The following is a 24,475-nucleotide window of genomic DNA, read 5'->3' as shown; positions in this document are numbered from 1 at the left end:
CTTTCCAACTACCTTTTCAACAGAGCTAAACTGAGAGCTTCTAAGTAAGTTTTTAAACAGTTTTATACTGGATTTTTATGTCAGTATCTGTGCATCTTATTCTTTATAGTAGTGTCTATTACATGCAGTTATATGAAAATGAGTCTATACTGTCCCTTTAACAGTGGCCAAAAATGTTCATTTGGCACATTTAATGTTTTTTTTTTTTTAAATCAGTTAAATTCAGCAAATAAAGATAAAGTTTGTTCACTACAAAAGATGTGCTGACTTATTTTCACAAAAATGAACAAAATATGTTATTTGATTAGGGGTGCCCAAATGTTTGCATACAACTGTAAATAATATGATGACAGGATGTGTTGCCCTCTGCTTCTGTTTTGCACAGAGACATAGAACTTTCTATGCAATGTCATCAGAGATGCAGAAGCAATGAATTGTCTCTTTGCTATCAGTGATGGAATTATTGGTTTTGGACATCACCACACTAATTTTAAATTCGTACAGACAAATTCAGGACCACCAATACACATATTTTTCTTGCAAAATCTCGGACGTGGTTCAAAAGAACACAGTTCGAGAAACACTGCAATAGACCAGTAGTTCCCAAAGTGGTTGGTAGTGGGATTACAGAAATAAATCATTTGGGTTTCATGTCCCTTTAACATGTTTAAAGGACCACTCACTGCAGTAGAATTACATAATTAACAAGTACATAATAAAAAAACAATGCAATAACACCTACTCTGAATTTCAAATAAGCAGTAGATTTTATTGTGACAAATTCATTTTTTCTCCCATTTTCCAGTCCCCTGTATCATGTGGCAGACATCAGCCAATCACAGACCAGTATACGTTTACCCTGTGAGCTTGTGCACATGCTCAGTAGGATCTTGTTCCCCAGAAAGTGAATCTAAAAAGACTGTGCACAATATCATGGAAGTAAATTGAAGTGTGTCTTAAAACTGCTGCTCTTTCTGAATCATAAAAGTTTATTTTGACTTGAGTTTCTCTTTAAGTGATATGCATTAGTTCATTGTTCTTCAGCCTTGAGTCACTGTCTGCTAGGAATGTTTACTACCAGCAATAAATAGAACACCATGCTCTAAATCTGGAATATCAGACAAAAGAACATCATCTTCCTCTATAAATTCGTCACTAAGTTTCTTCCACCAGGGCCAGCGGCTGCGTTTCAGCATCGTACTGTGGGATTCTTTGGCTTTGAGTGCAATAGGAACAGACCGACTGTTAAACATCTCAAGATCCTTTTCTGTGACCTTTGTTAAACTCGGAGCTCCTTTAAAAAGAAACACAGATTAAAATCCTGACGTATGTTCAAGGTGGATAAATACCAAAAAGAAGATGACTGTACAAATTGATTATTACTACAGATTCTAAAAGGGATATGAAAGCCCACGATTTTATTTTGTGATTGAGAAAGAGCATACAATAAAAAAAAAGTTTCCAATTTACGTCTACTATCACATTTGCTTAGTACCCACTGTATTCTTTGTTGAAAAGCTACCTAGTTAGTTGCCTGGAGCACTACATGGCAGGAAGTAGTGCTACCATCTAGTGCTCTTGCAAAACTGCTGCCATACAGTGGTCCAGACGTGCGCTCTCCTGATCTTATGTCCCTGTTTTTTTAACAAAAGTTAAACGAATTTGAAAATAGAAGTAAACTAGAAAGTTGTTTAAAATTGCATGTTCTGTCTGAATCATTAAAGAAAAATGTTATGTTTTTTATGTCCCTTTAAGATGCACTTATTAAGGTGACTAGCAACTATATACATCATAAATATATAATACCTGTTAAGTATTTTTTTTCTTTCAAAGTCTTGTGATAACATTGATAAATGAAAATAAAACATATTGGAGGAGAATCTGTAAGACCTGCCTTCCAAATTATGCTTAGAAGAATAAAAAAAACAGAGGGCCAGATTAGGAGTGGTACGCTAACAGTTACGCACAAACGATATCAGGTTTATCGTGGCTGTTTGCATGCATTGTAAGGAGCGCAATTGTGATTTACGATAGAATGATTACCGCAACCTCAATGCTCTGGTCAACTGTTTCTCTAAACAAAGAGACACAAAACACATAAAAAATACATTTTAAAAAGTACAGTTACACTCATAATAACACTATATAATAAAAAATATTGCACAAAAAAGTTATAAGGGCTCAAAGATATGAAGATATGAGGTCTCTGAGTTAAAGACAGGCAAAGGGCTTTAACTCAGAGATACATATATACGTATATATATATATATATATATATATACATACATACATACATATGTCTTAATATGTGTGTATATATACTGTATATATATATATATGTGTGTGTGTGTGTGTATATATATATGTATTTACAGACATATACACATATAAACACAAATACATATGTACACACACATATATATATATATATGTCCAAGAGCTAAGAGTTGGACTATTGTAGTCAGCTGTTATGAAGGTGATCTACAAACAGCTGGGGGCGCGATCCGATATCGATCGCAGTTTGCGGCGCAAGCGAGGGAACCGGCGTCGCCCGCAGTTTCAGCTCGCAACTCGAGCCATCCCATATAGGTCGCCGTCAGATGCTAACGTGCCGTAAGTCTCACAAACCAGCGATGTCCAGAAATCTGCGTAAGTACAAATTTCTGGCGTCGCCAGTGACTTGCGGCACGTTAGAAACTGCCGGCGCCTATAAAACCTGACTAAAGTCTAAAACACCCGCACTGTCTAACACGCCTCCCTAACATAGCCCGCACTGTCTAACATGCCTCCCTAACATAGCCCGCACTGTCTAACCCTCTATCCGCTATCCCCCCTCACTAGCCTAACAATAAAAATGCTATTAACCCCTAAACCGCCGCTCCTTTACCCCGCCGCAACCTAATAAAGTTATTAACCCCTAAACCGCCGCTCCCGTACCCCGCCGCCAGCTATATTATATCTATAACCCCCTAAAGTGAGCCCCTAACACCGCCGCCATCTATATTAAAATTATTAACCCCTAATGTAAGCCCCTTACACCGCCGCCATCTCTATTAAAATGATTAACCCCTAATTTAATCTACCTACCCCGCCGCCAGCTATATTATCTATATTAACCCTAAGTATATTATAGTTAATATAGGTATTACATTATATATATTAACTATATTAACCCTAATTATATTAGGGTTAATATAGTTAATATAGTTACTATAGTATTTATATTAACTATATTAACTCTATCTAACCCTAACTAAATTTATATAAAATTAATCTAATTCATTTATAAACTAAAATATTCCTATTTAAATCTAAATACTTACCTATAAAATAAACCCTAAGATAGCTACAATATAATTAATAATTACATTGTAGCTATGTTAGGGTTAATATTTATTTTACAGGTAAATTGTTAATTATTTTAACTAGGTATAATAGCTATTAAATTGTTATTAACTATTTAATATCTACCTAGTTAAAATAATTACCCAATTACCTGTAAAATAAATCCTAACCTAAGTTACAAATACACCTACACTATCAATAAATTTAATAAACTACTAACATCTATCTAAAAATACAATTAAATTAACTAAACTAAATTACAAAATAAAACAAACACTAAATTACAAAAAATAAAAAAAAGATTACAAGATATTTAAGCTAATTACACCTATTCTAAGCCCCCTAATAAAAACATAATTTATGCTTACCTGATAAATTCCTTTCTTCTGTAGTGTGATCAGTCCACGGGTCATCATTACTTCTGGGATATTACTCCTCCCCAACAGGAAGTGCAAGAGGATTCACCCAGCAGAGCTGCATATAGCTCCTCCCCTCTACGTCACTCCCAGTCATTCGACCAAGGACCAACGAGAAAGGAAAAGCCAAGGGTGAAGTGGTGACTGGAGTATAAATTAAAAAATATTTACCTGCCTTAAAAACAGGGCGGGCCGTGGACTGATCACACTACAGAAGAAAGGAATTTATCAGGTAAGCATAAATTATGTTTTCTTCTGTTAAGTGTGATCAGTCCACGGGTCATCATTACTTCTGGGATACCAATACCAAAGCAAAAGTACACGGATGACGGGAGGGATAGGCAGGCTCTTTATACAGAAGGAACCACTGCCTGAAGAACCTTTCTCCCAAAAATAGCCTCCGATGAAGCAAAAGTGTCAAATTTGTAAAATTTGGAAAAAGTATGAAGCGAAGACCAAGTTGCAGCCTTGCAAATCTGTTCAACAGAGGCCTCATTCTTGAAGGCCCAAGTGGAAGCCACAGCTCTAGTAGAATGAGCTGTAATTCTTTCAGGAGGCTGCTGTCCAGCAGTCTCATAAGCTAAACGAATTATGCTACGAAGCCAAAAAGAAAGAGAGGTAGCGGAAGCTTTTTGACCTCTCCTCTGCCCAGAGTAAATGACAAACAGAGAAGACGTTTGTCGAAATTCCTTAGTTGCCTGTAAGTAAAATTTTAGAGCACGGACTACATCCAGGTTGTGCAGTAGACGTTCCTTCTTTGAAGAAGGATTTGGGCATAAAGAAGGAACAACAATCTCTTGATTGATATTCCTGTTAGTAACTACCTTAGGTAAGAACCCAGGTTTAGTACGCAGGACTACCTTATCCGAATGAAAAATCAAATAAGGAGAATCACAATGTAAGGCTGATAATTCAGAGACTCTTCGAGCCGAGGAAATAGCCATTAAAAATAGAACTTTCCAAGATAACAACTTTATATCAATGGAATGAAGGGGTTCAAACGGAACGCCCTGTAAAACATTAAGAACAAGGTTTAAACTCCATGGTGGAGCAACAGTTTTAAACACAGGCTTAATCCTGGCCAAAGCCTGACAAAAAGCCTGGACGTCAGGAACTTCTGACAGACGTTTGTGTAACAGAATGGACAGAGCTGAGATCTGTCCCTTTAATGAACTAGCAGATAAACCCTTTTCTAAACCTTCTTGTAGAAAAGACAATATCCTAGGAATCCTAACCTTACTCCAAGAGTAACCTTTGGATTCACACCAATATAGGTATTTACGCCATATCTTATGGTAAATCTTTCTGGTAACAGGTTTCCTAGCCTGTATTAAGGTATCAATAACTGACTCAGAAAATCCACGTCTTGATAAAATCAAGCGTTCAATTTCCAAGCAGTCAGCTTCAGAGAAGTTAGATTTTGATGTTTGAAGGGACCCTGTATCAGAAGGTCCTGTTTCAGAGGTAGAGACCAAGGTGGACAGGATGACATGTCCACCAGGTCTGCATACCAAGTCCTGCGTGGCCACGCAGGTGCTATTAGAATCACTGATGCTCTCTCTTGTTTGATTCTGGCAATCAATCGAGGAAGCAACGGGAAGGGTGGAAACACGTAAGCCATCCTGAAGTCCCAAGGTGCTGTCAGAGCATCTATCAGGACTGCTCCTGGATCCCTGGATCTGGACCCGTAACGAGGAAGCTTGGCGTTCTGTCGAGACGCCATGAGATCTATCTCTGGTTTGCCCCAACGTCGAAGTATTTGGGCAAAGACCTCCGGATGAAGTTCCCACTCCCCCGGATGAAAAGTCTGACGACTTAAGAAATCCGCCTCCCAGTTCTCCACTCCCGGGATGTGGATTGCTGACAGGTGGCAAGAGTGAGACTCTGCCCAGCAAATTATCTTTGATACTTCCATCATAGCTAGGGAGCTTCTTGTCCCTCCCTGATGGTTGATGTAAGCTACAGTCGTGATGTTGTCCGACTGAAACCTGATGAACCCCCGAGTTGTCAACTGGGGCCAAGCCAGGAGGGCATTGAGAACTGCTCTCAATTCCAGAATGTTTATTGGCAGGAGACTCTCCTCCTGACTCCATTGTCCCTGAGCCTTCAGAGAATTCCAGACGGCACCCCAACCTAGAAGGCTGGCGTCTGTTGTTACAATTGTCCAGTCTGGTCTGCTGAATGGCATCCCCCTGGACAGATGTGGCCGAGAAAGCCACCATAGAAGAGAATTTCTGGTCTCTTGATCCAGATTCAGAGAAGGGGATAAGTCTGAGTAATCCCCATTCCACTGACTTAGCATGCACAGTTGCAGTGGTCTGAGGTGTAAGCGTGCAAAGGGTACTATGTCCATTGCCGCTACCATTAAGCCGATTACCTCCATGCATTGAGCCACTGACGGGTGTTGAATGGAATGAAGGGTGCGGCAAGCACTTTGAAGTCTTGTTAGCCTGTCCTCTGTCAGGTAAATCTTCATTTCTACAGAATCTATAAGAGTCCCCAGGAAGGGAACTCTTGTGAGTGGAACGAGTGAACTTTTCTTTTCGTTCACCTTCCATCCATGTGACCTTAGAAATGCCAGCACTAACTCTGTATGAGACTTGGCAGTTTGAAAGCTTGAAGCTTGTATCAGAATGTCGTCTAGGTATGGAGCTACCGAGATTCCCCGCGGTCTTAGTACCGCCAGAAGAGCACCCAGAACCTTTGTGAAGATTCTTGGAGCTGTAGCCAATCCGAATGGAAGAGCCACAAACTGGTAATGCCTGTCTAGGAAGGCAAACCTTAGGTACCGATAATGATCTTTGTGAATCGGTATGTGAAGGTAAGCATCTTTTAAATCTACAGTGGTCATGTATTGACCCTCTTGGATCATAGGTAAAATTGTCCGAATAGTCTCCATCTTGAACGATGGAACTCTTAGGAATTTGTTTAGGATCTTTAAGTCCAGGATTGGTCTGAAAGTTCCCTCTTTTTTGGGAACCACAAACAGATTTGAGTAAAACCCCTGTCCCTGTTCCGATCGTGGAACTGGATGGATTACTCCCATTAACAAGAGCTCTTGTACGCAGCGTAGAAACGCCTCTTTCTTTGTCTGGATTGTTGACAATCTTGACAGATGAAATCTCTCTCTTGGAGGAGAGTATTTGAAGTCCAGAAGGTATCCCTGAGATATTATCTCTAGCGCCCAGGGATCCTGAACATCTCTTGCCCAAGCCTGGGCGAAGAGAGAAAGTCTGCCCCCCACTAGATCCGATCCCGGATCGGGGGCCCTCAATTCATGCTGTTTTAGGGGCAGCAGCAGGTTTCCTAGTCTGCTTGCCCTTGTTCCAGGACTGGTTAGGTTTCCAGCCTTGTCTGTAGCGAGCAACAGCTCCTTCCTGTTTTGGTGCAGAGGAAGTTGATGCTGCTCCTGCTTTGAAATTACGAAAGGAACGAAAATTAGACTGTCTAGTCTTGGCTTTGGCTTTGTCCTGAGGCAGGGCATGGCCTTTACCTCCTGTAATGTCAGCGATAATCTCTTTCAACCCGGGCCCGAATAAGGTCTGCCCTTTGAAAGGTATATTAAGCAATTTAGACTTAGAAGTAACATCAGCTGACCAGGATTTTAGCCACAGCGCCCTGCGTGCCTGAATGGCGAATCCTGAATTCTTCGCCGTAAGTTTAGTAAGATGTACTACGGCCTCCGAAATGAATGAATTAGCTAGTTTAAGGACTCTAAGCCTGTCCGTAATGTCGTCCAGAGTAGCTGAACCAATGTTCTCTTCCAGAGACTCAATCCAGAATGCCGCTGCAGCCGTGATCGGCGCAATGCATGCAAGGGGTTGCAATATAAAACCTTGTTGAACAAACATTTTCTTAAGGTAACCCTCTAACTTTTTATCCATTGGATCTGAAAAAGCACAGCTATCCTCCACCGGGATAGTGGTACGCTTAGCTAAGGTAGAAACTGCTCCCTCCACCTTAGGGACCGTTTGCCATAAGTCCCTTGTGGTGGCGTCTATTGGAAACATTTTTCTAAATATCGGAGGGGGTGAGAACGGCACACCGGGTCTATCCCACTCCTTAGTAACAATTTCAGTAAGTCTCTTAGGTATAGGAAAAACCTCAGTACTCGTCGGTACCGCAAAATATTTATCCAACCTACACATTTTCTCTGGTATTGCAACTGTGTCACAATCATTCAGAGCCGCTAACACCTCCCCTAGTAATACACGGAGGTTTTCCAGTTTAAATTTAAAATTTGAAATATCTGAATCCAGTCTGTTTGGATCAGAACCGTCACCCACAGAATGAAGTTCTCCGTCCTCATGTTCTGCCACCTGTGACGCAGTGTCTGACATGGCCCTAATATTATCAGCGCACTCTGTTCTCACCCCAGAGTGATCACGCTTACCTCTTAGTTCTGGTAATTTAGCCAAAACCTCAGTCATAACAGTAGCCATATCCTGTAATGTGATTTGTAATGGCCGCCCAGATGTACTCGGCGCTACAATATCACGCACCTCCCTCTGAGCAGGAGATGTAGGTACTGACACGTGAGGCGAGTTAGTCGGCATAACTCTCCCCTCGTTGTTTGGTGAAATTTGTTCAATTTGTACAGATTGACTTTTATTTAAAGTAGCATCAATACAGTTAGTACATAAATTTCTATTGGGCTCCACTTTGGCATTGCAACAAATGACACAGGTATCATCCTCTGAATCAGACATGTTTAACACACTAGCAAATAAACTTGCAACTTGGAAATACAATTCAATTAGAATAATATTAAAACGTACTGTGCCTTTAAGAAGCACAGAAGATCTATGACAGTTGAAAATTAATAAATTGAAACAGTTATAGCCTCAATCCTTGTAAACAACACAACTTTAGCAAAGGTTTAATCCCATTAGCAAAGATAACAAATTCTGAAAGCAGGAAACAAATTACAGAATAAACGTTTTTTATCTCAGACAAACTAAAATTCTCACAGCTCTGCTGAGAGAAATTACCTCCCTCAAAATAAGTTTTGAAGACCCCTGAGCTCTGTAGAGATGATACAATGAGTTGCTGACTGAAATATTTGATGCATAGAAAAAGCGCCAAAAAAAGGCCCCTCCCCCTCACACACAGCAGTGAGGGAGAACAGAAACTGTCAGAAAAACAGATTAAGCAACTGCCAAGTGGAAAAATAGTGCCCAAACATTTATTCACACAGTACCTCAGCAAATGAAAACGATTTTACATTCCAGCAAAAACGTTAAACATAATCTCTAGTTATTAAACAGCTTTATGTATTTCTTACAGTGTAATTCTAGTGAAGTACCATTCCCCAGAATACTGAAGTGTAAAGTATACATACATGACATTATATCGGTATGGCAGGATTTTCTCATCAATTCCATTGTCAGAAAATAAAAACTGCTACATACCTCTATGCAGATTCATCTGCCCGCTGTCCCCTGATCTGAAGTTTACCTCACTCCTCAGATGGCCGAGAACAGCAATATGATCTTAACTACTCCGGCTAAAATCATAGCAAAAACTCTGGTAGATTCTTCTTCAAACTCTGCCAGAGAGGTAATAACACACTCCGGTGCTATTTTAAAATAACAAACTTTTGATTGAAGATATAAAACTAAGTATAATCACCATAGTCCTCTCACACATCCTATCTAGTCGTTGGGTGCAAGAGAATGACTGGGAGTGACGTAGAGGGGAGGAGCTATATGCAGCTCTGCTGGGTGAATCCTCTTGCACTTCCTGTTGGGGAGGAGTAATATCCCAGAAGTAATGATGACCCGTGGACTGATCACACTTAACAGAAGAAATAATAAACCCCCAAAATAAAAAAAATTCCCTGCCCTATTCTAAATTCAACAAATTTCAAAGCTCTTTACCTTACCAGCCCTTAAAAGGGCCTTTTGTGGGGCATGCCCCAAAGAATTCAGCTCTTTTGCATACAACAAATACAATACCCCCCCCCATTACAACCCACCACCCACATACCCCTATTCTAAACCCACCCAAACCCCCCTTAAAAAAGCCTAACACTACCCCCCTGAAGATCTCCCTACCTTGTCTTCACCACACCGGGCCGAACTCCTGATCCGATCCGGGCGATGTCTTCCTCCAAGCGGCAAAGAAGAATTCTTCCTCCGGCGATGTCTTCCTCCAAGCGGCAAAGAAGAATTCTTCCTCCGGCGACGTCTTCCTCCAAGCGGCAGCAAAGTCTTCATTCTTCCGGCGGCATCTTCAATCTTCTTTCTTCGCTCCGCCGCCGCGGAGCATCCATCCCGGCCGACTGCTGAACTTGGAATGAGGTACCTTTAAATGACGTCATCCAAGATGGCGTCCGCCGAATTCCGATTGGCTGATAGGATTCTATCAGCCAATCGGAATTAAGTTAAAAAAATCTGATTGGCTGATTGAATCAGCCAATCAGATTCAAGTTCAATCCGATTGGCTGATCCAATCAGCCAATCAGATTGAGCTCGCATTCTATTGGCTGTTCCGATCAGCCAATAGAATGCGAGCTCAATCTGATTGGCTGATTGGATCAGCCAATCGGATTGAACTTGAATCTGATTGGCTGATTGAATCAGCCAATCAGATTTTTTTAACTTAATTCCGATTGGCTGATAGAATCCTATCAGCCAATCGGAATTCGGCGGACGCCATCTTGGATGACGTCATTTAAAGGTACCTCATTCCAAGTTCAGCAGTCGGCCGGGATGGATGCTCCGCGGCGGCGGAGCGAAGAAAGAAGATTGAAGATGCCGCCGGAAGAATGAAGACTTTGCTGCCGCTTGGAGGAAGACGTCGCCGGAGGAAGAATTCTTCTTTGCCGCTTGGAGGAAGACATCGCCGGAGGAAGAATTCTTCTTTGCCGCTTGGAGGAAGACATCGCCCGGATCGGATCAGGAGTTCGGCCCGGTGTGGTGAAGACAAGGTAGGGAGATCTTCAGGGGGGTAGTGTTAGGCTTTTTTAAGGGGGGTTTGGGTGGGTTTAGAATAGGGGTATGTGGGTGGTGGGTTGTAATGGGGGGGGGGGGGGTATTGTATTTGTTGTATGCAAAAGAGCTGAATTCTTTGGGGCATGCCCCACAAAAGGCCCTTTTAAGGGCTGGTAAGGTAAAGAGCTTTGAAATTTGTTGAATTTAGAATAGGGCAGGGAATTTTTTTTATTTTGGGGGTTTATTATTTTATTAGGGGGCTTAGAATAGGTGTAATTAGCTTAAATATCTTGTAATCTTTTTTTTATTTTTTGTAATTTAGTGTTTGTTTTTTTTTGTAATTTAGTTTAGTTAATTTAATTGTATTTTTAGATAGATGTTAGTAGTTTATTAAATTTATTGATAGTGTAGGTGTATTTGTAACTTAGGTTAGGATTTATTTTACAGGTAATTGGGTAATTATTTTAACTAGGTAGATATTAAATAGTTAATAACTATTTAATATCTATTATACCTAGTTAAAATAATTAACAATTTACCTGTAAAATAAATATTAACCCTAACATAGCTACAATGTAATTATTAATTATATTGTAGCTATCTTAGGGTTTATTTTATAGGTAAGTATTTAGATTTAAATAGGAATATTTTAGTTTATAAATGAATTAGATTAATTTTATATAAATTTAGTTAGGGTTAGATAGAGTTAATATAGTTAATATAAATACTATAGTAACTATATTAACTATATTAACCCTAATATAATTAGGGTTAATATAGTTAATATATATAATGTAATACCTATATTAACTATAATATACTTAGGGTTAATATAGATAATATAGCTGGCGGCGGGGTAGGTAGATTAAATTAGGGGTTAATCATTTTAATAGAGATGGCGGCGGTGTAAGGGGCTTACATTAGGGGTTAATAATTTTTATATAGGTGGCGGCGGTGTAAGGGGTCAGATTAGGGGATAGATAAGGTAGATGGCGGCGGTTTTAGAGGCTCACAGTAGGGGGTTAGTTTATGTAGATGGCGGCGGGGTCTGGGAGCGGCGGTTTAGGGGGTAATAACTTTATTAGGGATTTCGGGGGGGGGGGGGGGATCGCGGTTGACAGGGAGATAGACATTGCGCATGCGTTAGGTGTTAGGTTTATTTTAGCAGATCGCGGTTGACAGGGAGATAGACATTGTGCATGCGTTAGGTGTTAGGTTTATTTTAGCAGATCGCGGTTGACAGGGAGATAGACATTGCGCATGCGTTAGGTGTTAGGTTTATTTTCTAGTTAGTTTAGGGAGTTACGGGGCTCCAATAGTCAGCGTAAGGCTTCTTACGGCTGCTTTTTGTGGCGAGGTGAAAATGGAGTAAGTTTTCTCCATTTTCGCCACGTAAGTCCTTACGCTGCATATTGGATACCAAACTGCGCGGGTTTGGTATACCTGCCTATGGCCCAAAAAACTGCGGGCGACGGCAGAAATATACGGGCGTAACTTCTAGGTTACGCCGTATATGTGATACCAAATCCGCGCAAATATTGGCGTCGCCGGCTTTTGCGGGCGACGCTTTATATCGGATCGACCCCCTGGCTCATAGGCTTACATGCAAGGGGTTCAAGGGGATAACAAAGGAGGAGAGGAACTGGAGTTAGGAAAGGTTAGTGTAGGTTGTATGCATTTCTATATTGTAAGTTCATAGGGGAATAAGGCCCTCATTTTTCTCTTGTATTTGTTTGATACATTTTGTCCTTTGTCTTAAACATTTTGTATCATCATTGTACTTTTATCTTTGTGCCCATGGACAGCGCTGCAGAATTTGTTGGCACTTTATAGATAAAGAATAATAATAATAATTATTATAATAATAAAAATGCATCCCTGAACAGTAGAGTCATCACTGTAAAATTGGTGATTGTCTGCAAAAGACTTAAGGGTACTAAATCAGCTATTTCATTTGCAGAATTTGCTTTTTGGTCTTTGAAGGGAGTGTGGAACAAGTATATATTTTACACAACAGCAAGAGGAGTTATTGCCCCTTTAAAACAAATCTGAACAAGGAGGGGAGGCTTCCAAGCAATGTGAGACCAGGACCAGGACCAGATTTCACTTACTTTGTGTACAAGGGCCCTAATTTACATTGACAGGCTGAATACTGTAACCATCTAGTATTGGCATATTAGATGTAGCATTATGGACTAACCTCCTTAAAACAAATATATTTAGTAAAATTATTATTATATATATATTTATTACATATTATTATAAAACAGTTTTCCTATATAAAGTCATATTTTTTATTATTATTTATACATAAAGCAGTTTTAGTACTGTACCCAGAATCATATTTATATCAGTGTTAATCTTTGCCGTTAGTGCTTCTCTGCGTTGTTCTGCTCTGTGTTCCTGTTTTCTCTTCAACAGATACTCTCCCAGCTTCTCCTGGGCTTGTAAATGTAGCTCTTTGCTTTGCTCCACGGACATCTGCTGGGCCTACAGAAGAAGGTGTAACTTTCATAACCTCACTTTATCCAGTCATTATTTGAAATACACTTCTTAATCTCTGTTAAAACTTTGTAAATCTATTAAATTAATTACATCAGAAAAAAAGTATTATAAGCAGATTATGACTATTGTGCCATTGGAAAAAACACAACTGTTCCTTGCAGACTTATTTGCTTCTAAAAACTAGCAATAGGAAAAAACATAATTTATTCCACTAGCACTTACTCTTGGGAATTGCATCACCTGGCCATCAGGAGACGGCAAAGACACCCCACACCAGAGCTCAAGTATCCCTCCTACTTCTCATTCCCTCCCAGTAGTGAGTATAGGAAGAAGAAAAAAAAAATAGGATTCTGTAACCCTGTCAAATGATCTATAGAACCCAAGGGTCCTGAACAGACCAAGCATGGTTCCCAAAAAAGGCTTAGTCTGCCCTGTACCGGAGAAGAATCCGGATCGGGGGCCACAAATTGATGCAGATTTGGACTCAGCGACAAGCTTCTTGTTCTGCTTGGGCTTTCTCCATACTGGATTTGGTCTCCATGTAGACTTGGGGGGGGGTTCAGTCTTCTGGGAGGAAGATGAAAGCTGGTTCCTGTTCTAGCGAAAGGAACGAAAATGAGCACCAAACTTTCCCTTGGGTCTAGATTTCTTATCCTAAGGCAAGGCAGCAACCTTGCCCCCTGTCACAGTAGAAATGATTGAGTCTAAACCCACACCGAGTAGACTTAAAAGCTAATGACAATAGTCTGGATTTAGAAACCATGTCAGTTGACCAAGATTTTAACCAAAGAGCTCTACATGACAAAACTGCAAGTGCCTTTTTTTATTATTTTGCATTATTGCAAATGATCTGGATTATAGCATCAGAGATGAAGAAATTTGCTGTCTTTCAAAAATGAATCCTATCCTGAAATAAAGGGGATTCCACCAAGATAAGATCTGACAAAGAATCACACTAAAAAACTTCAGTTCCAGCTACTGCAGCAATGCTTACAGCGGGTTGAAACAATAACCCCCCCCCTATAACAGAGCTTTCCTAGGGTAATCTTCTAATTTTTGTCTATTGGATCCTTGAATGAGGTACGGTCCTCAAGAGGAATAGTAGTCCTCTTGGCTAAAGTAGAAATAGCACTGGCAACCATAGGAATAGTCCCCAACAATTCCAAGCTTCCTTCAGGAACAGGGAAAAGCATCTTGAAGGTCAGTGATGGAGTAAAATGAACTCCAGGCTTATCCCACTCCTTAGAAATAATTTCTGACACTAATGAAGGGATAGGAATAGAATCTGGGACCTTAGATTTAGGTCTTAAAATAAGGTCTAGTCTCTGTACCATTTTTTCTTCAACTACTTGAGGTTCCTGAACCCCTATAGTCTTGAAAACCTCCTTAAGTAAGGATCCATCTTTAACTGAAAAGTAACTTCCTCTGGTTCCTTCTCAGATTCAGCAAAAGACCCCTCTGATAAGATTTCACCCTCAAAACTACAAGAGGAATTCACAGCTTTCAATGAAGGTTCAGTAGTAGTATAACTCTTTGAAGAGGACCCTGAGAAAATGTGTTTAGATTTGCGCTTACTGTCAGGCAAAATCTGGGGCAAAATAAGTCACTCCACCCTGTGTGAGGTATACAGGTGGGTGAACCACAGAAGATCTAGGACTAGTGCTCTGAGAATGAGACTGTAGAGAAGAAGCTAAACAGGAAATGCAAAGTTGTGCTGGAGGACAGCTAGTGATCAAATTACACATTAGACACTTGTTAATAGGTATATCAACATCTGAGGGACTACCCTTAGTGATGCTCATATCAGTGGCTGCAGTCTCAGTCTGCTCCATGTGTGCTAAGTTAATGCACCCCCCAGAAATGGGTTAATAATATACGGAATCCGTCACTTAATAAATAGGCTCCCTGTAAGGAATAGTATGTATTACCTGCCGGAATACCTGACCAGCTAATGTTTCCAAAAATTATACATAATTTTGTCCATAAATAAATATTTATTTACGGAGAATCAAGTAATACAAATATAAAATGTCAATATGACACCTGTGCTCCGGTATGAAGGACCTCCTGGCACCTCTGGTAATTGATGTGTAAGCAAATCCTGTAAGACTGAGCATCCTGCATCTGGCTGCACAGAAAAGAAAAAGAGGGTGGGGCATGGGAAACTAGTTAACTGTTTCCCAGCCCCTGGAGTATAAGTGCTGGTATCCTCTCAAACTTGCCGTTTGTCACTGCCTTCCCTCCGGAATGACTTGAGTGTGACCAGAGCGCTGAGGTACTGCAGGCAAGCGAGTTCATGGTTATTTAAAGAGGTATCATCTCAAGCTAACCCCGGTCCAAAATTTCGGTAAATCAGTACCCCACAAACACACCACCTACCATGCAGGTGTACTCAGAGAACACATGGGGAATAAATAAAGTCAGAAACACTCACACTGAAAAAACCCTTGTGCACAAACCTATAATGTGTGCACAAATAAACCACACTAAAGCCATCAGGCTGGTAAGGGGTATGACCTGTAAGATCAAAACATTAGATGACATTTCAACCAATGTCTGCAGTGGCCCTTAGGGAACAGGTACTTACCCACCCTGCAGACCTCCTCACTACTCCTCAATACATACTGCAGTGATCATTTGTCCTTAGCTGTAACTAACAGTGCAGGACCTTGATGGCGAAGTACACACTAAGGCCCTGTAACCTGTGCTCTGCTTGTGACTAATATTCTGAAGAAGAGATTTACACAGTACAAGCCTCACTCCCCAGTATCCCTTTCTTCTAGGAACTAGAGAAATAATAAGAAAAACAAATCTAACTTATAAACACCTTTGTCCTTGCCCTCTCCTTGACAAGACAAGGAACTACTGGGAGGGAAGGCACAGTAGGAGGGATAATTAAGCTCTAATGTGGGATGTTTTTGCCTCCTCCTGGTGGCCAGGTGATGTAATTCCCAAGGGTAAATGTCTTGTAGACTCTCACAACCATTAGAAAGAATGAGCCTCACATAATAAAAAAAATATTAATTTAGTACATGAAACAATGGAGCTTGTGGAACTAGCACTGTAGTGCTTTCAAATTTAAACAAGTAGATAGTTGTGTTTTCATAACGTTTTCCTGTCTATATAATGTATTCCCTTCATATACTTAAATAAAACACACACATTATTGTCAGGGTACCTGTGAAATAACATTGAATAAACTACAAATGTATCACAGAATCTGGTATTTCATTTTGGCTATTAACTAACTGATAGAAATTGAAATTGGTCTCCCTATGACCCCTGCCCCTTCCTTTTCTTTCATGATTAAGGTAGAGAATATAACTTTAAACAACATTCCAATTTACTTCTATTACCTAATTTGCTTTATTCTTTAGATATACTTTAATGAAGAAATAACAATGCACACAGTGAAACAATCGCAGGAGGCATCTATGTGCAGCTACCAATCAGCAGCTACTAAGCATATCTAGATATGCTTTTCAGCAAAGAATATCAAGAGAATGTAGCAAAAACATAATTTATGTAAGAACTTACCTGATAAATTCATTTCTTTCATATTAACAAGAGTCCATGAGCTAGTGACGTATGGGATATACATTCCTACCAGGAGGGGCAAAGTTTCCCAAACCTTAAAATGCCTATAAATACACCCCTCACCACACCCACAAATCAGTTTAACGAATAGCCAAGAAGTGGGGTGATAAGAAAAAAAGTGCGAAGCATATAAAATAAGGAATTGGAATAATTGTGCTTTATACAAAAAAATCATAACCACCCCAAAAAAGGGTGGGCCTCATGGACTCTTGTTAATATGAAAGAAATGAATTTATCAGGTAAGTTCTTACATAAATTATGTTTTCTTTCATGTAATTAACAAGAGTCCATGAGCTAGTGACGTATGGGATAATGACTACCCAAGATGTGGATCTTTCCACACAAGAGTCACTAGAGAGGGAGGGATAAAATAAAGACAGCCAATTCCTGCTGAAAATAATCCACACCCAAAATAAAGTTTAACAAAAAACATAAGCAGAAGATTCAAACTGAAACCGCTGCCTGAAGTACTTTTCTACCAAAAACTGCTTCAGAAGAAGAAAATACATCAAAATGGTAGAATTTAGTAAAAGTATGCAAAGAGGACCAAGTTGCTGCTTTGCAGATCTGGTCAACCGAAGCTTCATTCCTAAACGCCCAGGAAGTAGATACTGACCTAGTAGAATGAGCTGTAATTCTCTGAGGCGGAATTTTACCCGACTCAACATAGGCAAGATGAATTAAAGATTTCAACCAAGATGCCAAAGAAATGGCAGAAGCTTTCTGGCCTTTCCTAGAACCGGAAAAGATAACAAATAGACTAGAAGTCTTACAGAAAGATTTCGTAGCTTCAACATAATATTTCAAAGCTCTAACAACATCCAAAGAATGCAACGATTTCTCCTTAGAATTCTTAGGGTTAGGACATAATGAAGGAACCACAATTTCTCTACTAATGTTGTTGGAATTCACAACTTTAGGTAAAAATTCAAAAGAAGTTCGCAACACTGCCTTATCCTGATGAAGAATCAGAAAAGGAGACTCATAAGAAAGAGCAGATAATTCAGAAACTCTTCTGGCAGAAGAGATGGCCAAAAGGAACAAAACTTTCCAAGAAAGTAATTAATATCCAATGAATGCATAGGTTCAAATGGAGGAGCTTGAAGAGCCCCCAGAACCAAATTCAAACTCCAAGGAGGAGAAATTGACTTAATGACAGGCTTTATACAAACCAAAGCTTGTACAAAACAATGAATATCAGGAAGAATAGCAATCTTTCTGTGAAAAAGAACAGAAAGAGCAGAGATTTGACCTTTCAAGGAACTTGCGGACAAACCCTTATCTAAACCATCCTGAATAAATTGTAATATTCTCGGTAATCTAAAAGAATGCCAAGAAAAATGATGAGAAAGACACCAAGAAATATAAGTCTTCCAGACTCTATAATATATCTCTCTGGATACAGATGTACGAGCCTGTAACATAGTATTAATCACAGAGTCAGAGAAACCTCTTTGACCAAGAATCAAGCGTTCAATCTCCATACCTTTAAATTTAAGGATTTCAGATCCTGATGGAAAAAAGGACCTTGAGACAAAAGGTCTGGTCTTAACGGAAGAGTCCACGGTTGGCAAGAGGCCATCCGGACAAGATCCGCATACCAAAACCTGTGAGGCCATGCCGGAGCTACCAGCAGAACAAACGAGCATTCCTTCAGAATCTTGGAGATTACTCTTGGAAGAAGAACTAGAGGCGGAAAGATATAGGCAGGATGATACTTCCAAGGAAGTGAAAATGCATCCACTGCCTCCGCCTGAGGATCCCGGGAACTGGACAGATACCTGGGAAGTTTCTTGTTTAGATGAGAAGCCATCAGAACTATTTCTGGAAGTTCCCACATTTGAACAATCTGAAGAAATACCTCTGGGTGAAGAGACCATTCGCCCGGATGCAACGTTTGGCGACTGAGATAATCCGCTTTCCAATTGTCCATACCTGGGATATGAACCGCAGAGATTAGACAGGAGCTGGATTCCGCCCAAACCAAAATTCGAGATACTTCTTTCATAGCCAGAGGACTGTGAGTCCCTTCCTTGATGATTGATGTATGCCACAGTTGTGACAATGTCTTATCTGAAAACAATGAACAACTCTCTCTTCAGAAGAGGCCAAGACTGAAGAGCTCTGAAAATTGCACGGGGTTCCAAAATATTGATCGGAAATCTCACCTCCTGAGATCCCCAAACCCCTTGTGCCGTCAGATACCCCCACACAGCTCCCCAACCTGTAAGACTCGTATCTGTTGAGATTATAGTCCAGGTCGGAAGAACAAAGAAGCCCCCTGAACTAAACGATGGTGATCTGTCCACCATGTCAGAGAGTGTCGTAAAATCGGTTTAAAGATATTAATTGAGATATCTTTGAGTAATCCCTGCACCATTGGTTCAGCATACAGAGCTGAAGAGGTCGCATGTGAAAACGAGCAAAGGAGATCGCATCTGATGCGGCAGTCCTAAGATCCAACATTTCCATGCATAAGGCTACCAAAGGGAATGATTGTAACTGAAGGTTTTGACAAGCTGATATCAATGTTAAACTTCTCTTGTCTGACAAGGACAGAGTCATAGACACTGAATTTATCTAGAAACCTAAAAAGGTTACCCTTGTCTGAGGAATCAAAAAACTGATTGGTAAATTGATCCTCCAACCATGAACTTGAAGAAACAACACAAGTCGATTCGTATGAGATTCTTCGAAAATGAGAAGACTGAGCAAGTACCAAGATATCGTCCAAATAAGGAAATACCAAAACCCTATTCTCTGATTACAGAAAGAAGGGCACCGAGAACCTTTGAAAAAAATTCTTGGAACTGAGGCTAGGCCAAATAGTAGAGCCACAAAACTGATAATGCTTGTCTAAAAAGAGAATCTCAGACACTAAAAATGATCTGGATGAATCGGAATATGCAGATACACATCCTGAAAATCTATTGTAGACATATAATGCCCTTGCTAAACAAAAGGCAGGATAGTCCTACAGTAACCATCTTGAATGTTGGTATCCTAACATAACGATTCAATAATGATAGATCCAGAACTGGTCTGAAGGAATTGACCTTCTTTGGTACAATGAAGAGATAAAATAAAACCCCAGCCCCTGTTCCAGAACTGGAACTGGCATAAATACTCCAGCCAACTCTAGATCTGAAACACATTTCAGAAATACTGAGCCTTGCTGTGTCAATTGGGACACGGGAAAGAAAAGAATCTCTTAGCAGGAGGCCTTAACTTGAAGCCAATTCTGTACCTTTCTGAAACAATGTTTCTGAAACCAGAGATTAAGAACGGAATTGATCCAAATTTCTTTGAAGAAAACGTAATCTGCCCCATACCAGCTGAGCTGGAATAAGGGCCGCACCTTCATAGGTACTTAGGAGCTGGCTATAGGATTCTATAAGGCTTGGATATATTCCAAACTGGAAATAGTTTCCAAACTGATACCGCTCCTGAGGATGAAGGATCAGGCTTTTGTTCCTTGTTGTGAGGAAAGGAACGAAATGATTATTTACCCTGGAAAGAAAGGGAAAGCAAAGTTGACTTAGAAGACATGTCAGCATTCCAAGTTTAATCCATAAAGCTTTTCTAGCTAAAATAGCTAGAGACATATACCTGACATCAACTCTAATGATATCAAAAGATGGTATCACCAATAAAATTATTAGCATGTTATAGAATAATAATAATGCTATAAAATTATGATCTGTTACTTGTTGCGCTAAAGCTTCTAACCAAAAAAGTTGAAGCTGCAGCAACATCCGCTAAAAATATAGCAGGTCTAAGAAGATTACCTGAACATAAGTAAGCTTTTCTTAGAAAGGATTCAATTTTCCTATCTAAAGGATCCTTAAATGAAGTACTAACTGCCATAGGAATAGAAGTACATTAGCAGGAGTAGAGACAGCCCCATAACCTTAGGGATTTTTGTCCCAACAAACTCTAATCTGTCAGATGGCACAGGATATAATTTGCTTAAACGTCTAGAAGGAGTAAATAAATTACCCAAATTATTCCATTCCCTGGAAATTACTTCAGAAATAGCATCAGGGAGATAAAACACTTCTGGAATAACTACAGGAGATTTAAAAACCTTATTTAAACGTTTACATTTAGTATCAAGAGGACCAGAATCCTCTATTTCTAATGCAAATAACACTTCTTTAAGTAAAGAACGAATAAATTCCATCTTGAACAAATACAAAGATTTATCAGCATCAACCTCTGAGACAGAAACCTCTGAACCAGAAGAACCATTATCAGTATCAGAATGATGATGTTCATTTAAAAATTCATCTGAAAAAAAGAGAAGTTTTAAAAGACTTTTATGTATACTAGAAGGAGAAATAACAGACATAGCCTTCTTAATGGATTTAAAAAATAAAATCTCTTATGTTATCAGGAACACTCTGAAAATTAGATGTTGACGGACAGCAACAGGTAATGTAACAGTACTAAAGGAAATTTTATCTGCATTAATAAGTTTGACATGACATGCAATACAAATAACAGCTGGAGAAACAGATACCAAAAGTTTATAGCAGACTTAGCTTGGTAGCTCCAGCACTGTGCAGTGATTTTCCTGTAGTAACTTCTGACTCAGTTGCAACGTGGAACCTCTTGCAATATGTAAAAGAAAAAAACAACATATAAAGCAAAATTGATCAAATTCCTTAAATGACAGTTTCAGGAATGGGAAAAAAATGCCAGTGAACAAGCTTCTAGCAACCAGAAGCAATAAATAATGAGACTTAAATAATGTGGAGACAAAAATGACGCCCATATTTTTTAGCGCCAAAAAAGACGCCCACATTATTTGGCGCCTAAATGCTTTTGGCGCCAAAAATGACGCCACATCCGGAACGCCGACATTTTTGACGCAAAATAACGTCAAAAAATGACGCAACTTCCGGCGACACGTATGACGCCGGAAACAGAAAAGAATTTTTGCGCCAAAAAAGTCCGCGCCAAGAATGACGCAATAAAATGAAGCATTTTCAGCCCCCGCGAGCCTAACAGCCCACAGGGAAAAAAGTCAAATTTTTGAGGTAAGAAAAAATATGATAATTCAATGCATAATCCCAAATATGAAACTGATTGTCTGGAAATAAGGAAAGTTGAACATTCTGAGTCAAGGCAAATAAATGTTTGAATACATATATTTAGAACTTTATAAATAAAGTGCCCAACCATAGCTTAGAGTGTCACAGAAAATAAGACTTACTTACCCCAGGACACTCATCTACATGTTTGTAGAAAGCCAAACCAGTACTGAAACGAGAATCAGTAGAGGAAATGGTAAATATAAGAGTATATCGTCGATCTGAAAAGGGAGGTAAGAGATGAATCTCTACGACCGATAACAGAGAACCTTATGAAATAGACCCCGTAGAAGGAGATCACTGCATTCAATAGGCAATACTCTCTTCACATCCCTCTGACATTCACTGCACGCTGAGAGGAAAACCGGGCTCCAACTTGCTGCGGAGCGCATATCAACGTAGAATCTAGCACAAACTTACTTCACCACCTCCCTTGGAGGCAAAGTTTGTAAAACTGATTTGTGGGTGTGGTGAGGGGTGTATTTATAGGCATTTTAAGGTTTGGGAAACTTTGCCCCTCCTGGTAGGAATGTATATCCCATACGTCACTAGCTCATGGACTCTTGTTAATTACATGAAAGAAATAGATAATAGAAGTAAATTAAAAAGTTGTTTATAATTGTATGCTCTTTCTAAATCATGAAAAAAAAGAAATTTGGGTTTCATGTCCCTTTAAGACAAGCTAGGTACAAAAAGGAAAACATTTGGTTCAATTAGTGAAGATAGAAAATAAACATTTAGCCTTTGAAGCTCATAGCTCCACATGAAGGATAAACATTGGGCCTGATAATTACCCGAGCCTGGGAGCATCCTGGGGTGTTTGCTTATCTGACTTAAGTAGAGAATTCAGTCTCAAACAGAAATTCTGAGAATATAGTAATTAGCACAGGCCTGTTAATTGCCCCTGAACCTCAGATACACAAATAATCTGAACTCAAGTACCCTACAGATATATGGGAATGCTGTGACTTAATCTTCATATAAGATTATATTAACAACATGTATATATATATATATATATATATATATATATATATATATATATATATATATATATATACACACACATACATACATGTATTGATCTGAAACTTACTGTATTGGATAGATGTCTACTGTATTGAAGGGCTGCATTGGTGAATTTGAAATGTGTTAGAGTATCAGAATAATAACATCTGTTTATTTTTATTTTTTAGACATGTAATAACAAGATGTCCTATGAATATTGGTCATAAAACAAATACATGCACTCAAAAATTCTTAGAAACATGAAATATATTCACATTAAGATACAATATAATGCCAGGATGTTGAATGCAATGATTCTGTGAAGAGCCAAATAATTTACAGCATAATTGCTTACTAGTATGATACTGGAAGTATACTCATGTTTGGTCTCTATAGATACATGCTGGGTTATATGGAATGGGGCATATATGCTGACCAGATAGGTTTATTAATGCAAGAAATTATAGTATATTAAATAAACATTTTAGGTGAGATATTTAAACTGCAGCAATAATTGATGGTGAGACTGCATTTCTGGTTATCTGCTACCACCAATAGTTCAGAAATGGTATGACAGCCAAACGAATTGACTATTAGAACATATGCCATTCCAAATAACCAATCAATGCTCAGCTCCATTAAGGGTGGATCAGGGACAAGCATCAGTAAGGGCCTATCAAAATCTTGTGGGAATTATTAAAGAAAAGGAGGAGGGGCTATATCTTTGATAAGCACCCACACACACAGTAGAAAAAGGACAGACAGACTCAAAGAAGCATTTTTTTTTTTTAGAGGAAAATACATAGGCTTTGGGCCAAGTATATTCTCTGCCATTTTGGGACACTTTCTTGAAAAGGAAGATTAACAATTTTGAGACCTGTACCTCTGCACATTGTGGATAAAAGTACCAGTTCCTAAAGATAGGAGAGATAAGAGGCGCCTAATGGTGTAATATTGTTGGACAATGCAGATATAGACTATATGATAGTCAAATATACTCACAGAGCCTAGATGCACATTCAGTGCAATAATGAACGGACCAAGGTTTCAGAGCCACTCGGCTGACTCAATCACTGGCAACAGCTTACACAGGAACAACTCCCCGATATTGTAAGGTCCCAAGATGATTCTAGTATCCACAGGAATAAAGCAAGGTTGAATAAAATGTGTTCAAATTTGATTAAAATCACTGTTAAAAAGCAGGAAACATAGCAATGCGTTTCTCAGCGCTTACGCTGTTTCATCAGGCTATAAATCCTTCTTAGATGACCCACAAGAAATTCTGGAGACTGAATAATCATTTGGTTATGTGGTAACGTATGGCAATGACTATAATTTAATATTTTAAAGCAAATACATTCGTTATTGCTACAATAATTAAAGCTGGTAATTTTAAAAGGGCACTTCGCATTTTATGCTTATATCCAAAGTCCTGTGTAGTCTTAGCTAGTCATATAAATTGGCTGTTGCATTAATAATATATACAATTTCTGATGTTTCTAATTGAAGTTATATAGAATCATTTGTGGGCTCAATAACTTAATTATACTTGTCTGAAAGTTACCTTAAATCT

At 39.2% G+C, this 24,475-nt stretch overlaps 1 protein-coding gene across 1 annotated transcript in view; it reads right to left on the bottom strand.

Moving 5' to 3' along the window:
- Positions 1-744: 744 nt before the first annotated feature.
- Positions 745-24,475, bottom strand: part of IQCB1 (IQ motif containing B1) — a 322,033-nt gene continuing 298,302 nt past the window's right edge. The window contains exons 13-14 of the mRNA XM_053698079.1: positions 13,030-13,186; positions 745-1,294 (exon numbers count right to left, since the gene is read on the bottom strand). Of these exons, the coding sequence (XP_053554054.1) occupies positions 1,062-1,294; positions 13,030-13,186 (390 nt within the window). The 3' untranslated portion in view covers positions 745-1,061. The remainder of the gene's footprint in view (positions 1,295-13,029; positions 13,187-24,475) is intronic.

Source organism: Bombina bombina, chromosome 1 (assembly GCF_027579735.1).
Source record: "Bombina bombina isolate aBomBom1 chromosome 1, aBomBom1.pri, whole genome shotgun sequence".
NCBI classification, from domain to species: domain Eukaryota; kingdom Metazoa; phylum Chordata; class Amphibia; order Anura; family Bombinatoridae; genus Bombina; species Bombina bombina.
The sequence above is the reverse complement of the archived record's forward strand: the minus strand, read 5'-3'. Positions and strand labels throughout refer to the sequence as shown.